This window comes from Oryzias melastigma, linkage group LG13 (genome assembly GCF_002922805.2).
Source record: "Oryzias melastigma strain HK-1 linkage group LG13, ASM292280v2, whole genome shotgun sequence".
In the NCBI taxonomy this organism is placed as follows: domain Eukaryota; kingdom Metazoa; phylum Chordata; class Actinopteri; order Beloniformes; family Adrianichthyidae; genus Oryzias; species Oryzias melastigma.
Window position 1 is genome coordinate 7650279 of NC_050524.1, and position 7636 is coordinate 7657914.

At 37.5% G+C, this 7636-nt stretch overlaps 1 protein-coding gene across 4 annotated transcripts in view; it reads right to left on the reverse strand.

The window, feature by feature from the left end:
* Positions 1 to 7245, reverse strand: part of fndc3a (fibronectin type III domain containing 3A) — a 63657-nt gene extending 56412 nt beyond the window's left edge. Inside the window, exons 1-2 of one of the 4 annotated variants that reach the window (XM_024276987.2) lie at positions 6673 to 7245; positions 734 to 874 (exon numbers count right to left, since the gene is read on the reverse strand). In XM_024276987.2, the coding sequence (XP_024132755.1) occupies positions 734 to 844 (111 nt within the window). In that variant the 5' untranslated portion in view covers positions 845 to 874; positions 6673 to 7245. Of the gene's footprint in view, positions 1 to 733; positions 878 to 6660 lie in introns of all 4 variants that reach the window. The other 3 variants (XM_024276986.2, XM_024276984.2, XM_024276983.2) reach the window with 3 other exon arrangements.
* Between the last annotated feature and the right edge of the window lie 391 nt (positions 7246 to 7636).

The following is a 7636-nucleotide window of genomic DNA, read 5'->3' on the forward strand; positions in this document are numbered from 1 at the left end:
ATGAAGTCCAGAAAAACTTTGGCAGTTGCTCTGCAGCCAGGTCGTCAAGGTGTCGAGCAATAATTTGACGTGCGAATCGCATCTGGTTTGAATGCTCCATTAGTTGGGCTGATGTAAGTTACACGCACTTACTTACACCACAATCTAGTTCTTAGTAAGTTGCAAGTACTGGCCTCTTAGTGACCCCGCAAGAATGCCACACACACTCCATGTACGCAACCTTCTCATTTGCACAATATGCAAGTGCCTGAAGGACGTCAACAGAAACTGAGCTCTGATCGAACTATTTTTTTATTTCTTCATGCAGGGAGCGCACACTTATGAAGCGAACAGGACTTATGGGTCTCTTGTGCAGTCTGCAAGATTGGGGAAATCCTGTACGACATGCCTGCATCTCACCAACTTGGTCTTTACTGTACTCTTACATGTTAAATAAGGGTTCACCACAACCTGTCGGCCGCAGCATGCCCATAGAAAAAATGTGCATGAGCGCTTTTGATCTAAGAGCTCACCAAGTGGTCTACAACCTTTGTGGCGGGCCACCTGCGTTCCCCGTAACGGTTTCCCCCTTTTCTATCCGCAGAGGGTTCGTATCCACTCATAAGGGCAGATATAGCTAAGGTGTCAGCAACACTCTTTGTAGCAAATTTCCTTAGATGTAATTCAAATGCATGGATGAAAAACATGCAAATACAGACTAAATGGTGATGGTGAATAGGGGCCGTATGCGTACCTGCTGGGGGCCCTCACCATTGACCATAGATGGTGGGGGTGGTGAGGCCAGGATTGGGAGTTCGGGGCTGAGAAGCTGGCCAGACTCCAGAGGTGGCGTGCGGTCTGCCATGTCTCCCTCATTCACACCACTGAAGAGGGACTGCTGCAACAATAAAACAAAGCTCAGTCAAACTGTATACAGTACATCCACAAGATTGAACTCCAAGACATGTATATTAGGGGTTGTTTAGAGTGCATGGGCTATATCTTTATTGTGAGTATCTAACTTATTATTTGCACAACATAACCCAAAATGTCTCTCATCCAGATCAGGTTTAGACAGGATTCGGTTGCTTGGGGCAACAGGATTTTAAAGAATAACCAAGAAGATGTTTGAGCGTTCTCCAGCCGGGTAAAAACGTCCAGGATCCAAAATACATCTGAAAATGTTCATTTTATTTACCTTTAACCAGTGTCAGCAAGAAAACTAAGTTGGCTTTTTTTAACTCCTCAAATTTTGCAATAAAATGCAGCACATCCCTGAGAAAAATGTATGTTTTTCGGTGACAGACCACCATGACTCAAACAGTAAAAACCGCCCGAGCAGACGTGGTTTCATACATGTGGTGTTGTCTAAAAACACTAATCTTTGACAACATCTGCATCTCAATTTCAAGTGTCTTTATATATACAGTATATGTGTAAAATACACAAATGCAACAAAGATCACAATCACCCATCTGCAGCACTGTTTCAGACACCATACAAAAGGAGGAAATGCAAACGGTAAATTAATCTGCCTTCCAACATAATTCCACATCTTAATTTGGTCTTTTTTAAAGAAAAAAGCTTGCAATATTGTAAATTTGATTGTAAATGCTAATTAGTTGGTGACAAAGACAAATATAGAATTGGGAGGCATGCTGTGATTAAAAAAAAAATCCTTTGAACCATAGTGGTTTTTAAAACATGTTTAGGAAAGCATTAGTGATATTTAAGAAGTTTATAAAGTGCCCAACTTTTTCAACTTTTTTCATCAGGTTCTCTTCCAGTTTATTTATTATAAACTGTTAGGATTGAATCCAGCTTAGAGTTTCTGTTTAAAATGAAATGATAATTTGTTAATTCGTAATAGACAATCTAAGGTGTCATCAAAATAGATTTTGTTTAAAGAAAATCCTGAAAGATTTGATTCGAGCTGAAGTTAAAGGATATTGAAATTGATAGGCGACCTATGTGTGGTAAAAAAATTATCTTTGAATATCTTGTAAAAGTTACAATAATTTGGTTTGTACTTGTTAAAACAAACACCCACTTTACCCATCTTTTGATCAAATTTTAAAGCATTCCTAGAGGTCTTTTAATTAGGATTATTCCATTATTAGCCAAAAATTAGTGTCATTTTCTAGGATATGGTTTCTGTAGAGCAGCAACAGTTCATATTCAATTTGTCTCAGAATTGTGGGCGGGACCATTGGCACAAAGTTACCCCACCAAGGAGAGTGGAGCAGAGAACTTGTGGACCACCCACCGTATTTTTTTATAAAACAAATTAAGGCTGTCAGATTTGTCCCGTTAAAAACGCGTTAATCTGACACGTGCTTGACGCCGACAATTTTTTTGACGCATTAATCGCGGATGTTTCTCATACGTGCCTTTCCATACCGCACGCGCGGGCGTCCCGCCCTCTAACTCACCGGCTGCTCTCACTCGATCACGGGCGGGTCTCCAACCACCGAGCTGCGAGCTAAAACCGATCGGCGCTAGGACCTGGAGAGCTCCTGCACTCTAACCCAGCTCCGGTTCGCGTCCAGTACCACGTCTGGTGGTACCGGCTCGCGTCCGGCGCCGCGTCCCGAGAGCTGCGGACCCCCGACGTTCCGAACAGCAAGCTCACCGGGGGACGTTTTAAATGTTCTGGAGGTTTAAGCGTGATCCAGCCCCAGCATAGCGGTCTGTCTGCCGGTATATTCATCCGTGAGCTCCGCTGGACACGTCGCGTCATCAAGCTGCAGCCAGAGAACGCGGCGGCAGTAACAGACTGTCAAACTATCCACAGTGTATCCCGCTTTTCTCAGTCTTTAATGTTTTAAAAAACAAAAGTTAATTGGAAATGATAAATCTCTATTTCATTTATTACTGCAATTCAGCAGAGGAGGAAAAGATTTGGTCCTGACAAAAAATGAACATGAAAGTGTTATGGAAATTTTATTTTTGATTTTTATATTTTATATTTTATTTTTGATGTCTTTTATTTTATTTTACTGAATGTTGATTGAAGTTTTGAATTTAAAATGCCCTTCACTTGCACTTGGGCTTTTGTTAGGCATTTTATGTTACAGCCTTTTATTGTTAAGAAAGTTTATCTCAATACAATGTTACAAAATAAAGTATTTCTGATTAAAACTATTAGTTTTGCCATTATTGTTTTCATAATTAATGTAGAACTGTTAAATTGTTAAACTGTTAAACTTGAATTCCATATTTTTTTCCTTAAAAAAGGCCACATATCAATTTGCGATTAATCGCGATTAAAAAATGTAATCGCCTGACAGCTCTAAAACAAATACAATCTTTTTAAATCAACATTTCTCTCATCTGCTACTAACAATAGCTTGAAGAAAGATTTACTCATAAATGCAATTATGAGCTTAGTTTTCTTAATAAAATGCTTTCTATCGTGAGAAAAATGTCACAACAACATTTTAAATACAACAATTGTCCTAAAAGTGAATCTTTAACCTGCACTAAGTTTTTTACTTTCTTCAGTGATTAAGTTCTGGCTCCAAACAAATAAGAAAAAAACGGTAGCTTACAAGTGGTACATAATGACAATTGATTTTTCTTCATGTCCGTTAAAATTAAAATTTTAAGATGTATTCACATTTGTTGTTCTATTAAAGCTGGACAACATTTTACAATCACATACAGTCCATACTAAATGAAAATTGATGAGAAGATTGTGATTTCTAGGACAAAATCAATTGTACACAAAACGGAAGTCCTGGAGGTAAGCTGGAATCTTCTGGGAGGGTATTTGATCCACATCCTAATAAATGTTTAAACAAGTGTATTGTTTTTTATGTGAGAAGTTCTAAAAGATTCAATATTTATATATAAAACAAATAAAGTTTTTGTGAATAAAAGCTAAGATAGGCACTTCAGTAAGACTCCAAAACTTCAACATATGCTGCTGAAGGCCTTTTTCATTGTTTTTAAAAAATATATTTGTTCTCATCATCCCATCACATAACGCTTAAAGTTTATTAAAAACTAACAAGAAATTCCCAAACAGATTCTTTTGACATCTGTCATCTAACTTAGATGACAATGACTCAAAATGGTTAAAACCAAGAGTTGAAAGTATAACAGGGGAAGCTGTCTTTAGCTGCTTTGCTGCACACAGGAGGAACCAGCTTCCTCAAGAGCTCAGCTGTTGACCAACTATATTTATATTTAAATCCAAATTTAAAACAGTAACTTGTTTCCGCTGCATTTGTCAAAAGTACTGAACTATCACAGTTTCATTGAAGGTACTTTCATTTAATTTTCTTATTGGCCCGAAAGCACTTTGAACTGCCTCTGTGTATAAAAAGAGCTAATCAAATAAACCTGCTTTGCCTTGGCTTGCACCTCCTCACAGTTAAAGCCCTAGTTTTCAACCAATAGAGACAAAGAAAATTAGATGATCAGGGAAAATAAATAGATAAATGATGAAAAAGATTCCATTGCATAACAATAAACCTTATATTGCGAAACTAAATGAAAGAGATAATGGGAAAATGCATGTTTATGTTTTGTCTACAACTTTTACAAGTGTTAACAGTGCGACTGTGCTTGTGTTTGAGAAATAAATGACTGTATATCAAAAGTTGTTTACTAAAGAAATGCTGCTCCTACTATCAACTCCATTTAAGACAAGTACTATTAAGTACACACCTTTTGGATCCCAAAAACAAAGTGAAAAAATTAACAGAAGTGACATAGTATGAATACAGAATTCTAGCAACTGTTGAATGCAAGCAGGACTTGTTAAGTTGTTAAATGGGAGGTGGAAAAAAAATAATCTTACACAATATTATAGATTTGCTATCATGGCAGGTTGGATTAAAAAAAATGTCAAGGCTGGCAAACATTTTGGCAAAAGTGCAACATATGTCCTTGAACCTAATAACATCAGCGCACACGTCTCTAAACCTCACAGTGATCTGGCTTATCTGTTAGCTTTAGCCCCTCCCCTCCTTATGCTTAAACAACAAGTCAGTTTACAGTCTGATGGTCAATGAACTACATTTGAGGGAACTGTTGCTATAGTGCAGGGTTGACATTAGATTAGCCTGGTATTACTTTCAGGCTTAAGATGAATGGCAGGCTTTGTGCTACACCCCCTTAGGCCTTCACTGCAGACGTCTAACACATTGCTCTACAAATATTTTATGATTTACAACATTCATTATTATTTAGAGTTAAAAAACAACTGATTTTTTTTAAACTTTGCCCCTGACTGTTCATCTTTTCCTAAATAAAATATTTTCCCACCTAAAAAAAAAAGCTTAATATTTGAAAAGTTTGTGTGCATCAGTTGAATTTTATTTTAGGGTAATGATATTAAATGAGCAACCAACCGATTCAGATTATGCATTCTGGCATTATACTGAAACAAAAGTGTGCATTCAAACTGTGGGGACATCTGTTGTTTTTCTAGTTGTGCCTGCACTTCGTATTTGCTTGTGGGTGAGAGTAGTCCTCAAGAGCTCGGCAGATGTTTTTCGGTTGCAGAGGAGAGTTGCCTTAAACTTGCAGGACAGTTGAGAAGTTTGCATAAACAACTCTCAGATCTAATCAAACTTTCATGGATTTGACCAAAATCAAGTAAAAGTAACAAAACATAGCCTCAACGTCTCACTCCAATCATCTTCTGATTTATTTCGAAAGTGTTCTGAGTGGTATTTTATTCATGATTATGTCATTTTAGCTAAAATTGAAAAAAAAAGGAAAAAAACTGTTGTTTTCTAGTCAATAATTTCTGCAGAGCAGCAGTAGTTTAGGTTTCTGAGTTGAGGGCAGGACTGTTGGCAAGGAGTAAGCCAGAGCTCATTTCCCATTATCCCTTTGTTTACACTCTCTCCCGATAGCTTACAGCCCCTCACCGGCCCAAGCTAACAGTACCAGTGCTACAAAAGTGTCAAGCAATATCAGAACTTTCAAGACATAAAGTTTTGAGCTTATATAAGGAATATGAAGAAGTACAAGTGGATGCTTCGGAATGGAGCTGAGCAGGAAGCTTGTGGCCTGCCACTTGTCAAAAATACGCACTTTTTCAACCCACATTTTTTCAATTAATCCTTATGCACCATAATTTATATAAACAAAAACTAAAAACACATATTTAATCTTAATTTTCTTGAAATATTTTCAACTCTACGAGAGAAAATGCAACAAGAACGTGTCAAAGACACCAAAATACTATTTATTTATTTTCTTTTATAAGAGTGGGTCTAGATATATATTGTCTTCCACATGTAAAAGCTACATTTAGTCTCAAAATGACTGCAGGTGCAACACCTGGAGAAATGCGCCTGCATGCCAGACAGATGTAACAGCTGTTCAGCTCAAGTAAATAATTATAGGCGAGTCCTTTTCATTTAACTTCAGTGTCACAGTAAATAGACACATATCTAAATAAATACTCTAAATTTCGTGTGCAAATATTTAAACTCTTATATGCTGTCTGGGTTTTGAACGTTAGCTACTTTGCAGCCACCAGAACTGTTTAGTCTGGCTACAGGTGTGAGCTTAGCGTTATGTCATAGCTGTCTGTTGTCTAATTCCAGCATAGCTTTAAAGTTAGCCCACTGACATACAATAACCCCGCGTGTATGTTTCGGTTCCGCTCTGGCTCACGACATAAACATCACAGAATTGGAGAATAGTACGTTTACTCACTCAGTCACTCACTCAGTTGGCACAGCAGCAACAGTCTTCACTGACACGGCGATGCACAGTGCTGGTTCCAATGCAGCTCTTCCCGGAATGTTTAATGTCAGCAAGCTACGATCGCCAGCTACTTTCTGCAGCACCTGAGACTAATAACTCGCTAGCTGCCCGGATAAACACAAGAAAAGGCAAAATGTGACATGCTAGCGTTAGCTACCTAATGCTACGTAGCTAATAGTTAGCAAGGTGATGTGTTTTTCTCGTTGTATAAACAGCGTTGTCACGGACTAAAGACTCAATAAACTGATAAAGGAAACCGGCGAGCAACACAGACGATTAAAATAACGATAACGCTAGTCTAGCAACTAGTTTTATCGAGGTAACTTTCCATCCAACCCTGCTCCTCGCATTATAAAAGGCAGGAATTTCGCCATCGCTCTCGGAGCTTAGTACGCATGCGTATTCATGCAACTCGCTCGCGCTCGCGACGAATCTCGAATTCCAAAATATACCAAAAAAAATAAATGTTTATAAATTCCTGACGGTTCTAAAATATGTTCATATCGTAAAGGAGGGCAGAATTTACTGGCGTTACCAACTTAATTTGCTCACCTACACTTCCATGGCTAAAGAAGGACTTTCTGGTTGACGTGTCTGAGGTGGGTTCGTTCAAGTCAGACAAAAACAAACGAGTTTGCAAAAACATACTTTTTTTCTAGGAACATTTAGGATATTTGGAGCTGCAAATTCCATCAAATTAAGACATAAAATGCAATTTTAAATTTTCCAAAGTACTTAAGTTGACACACATTGTGTAAAAAATAAGGATATGCTTAAAAAAAAATACACATTTAATGTATTATGCTGCATATTTTATTGAAGGAAATAATATAAATTCTAAAAGTATCGAAAAGCATGTTACAATAAAGTTGTAGCTATTTATTTTCAAAAATAAAAATGGCTGCATTTAAAGCTTACAATTAAA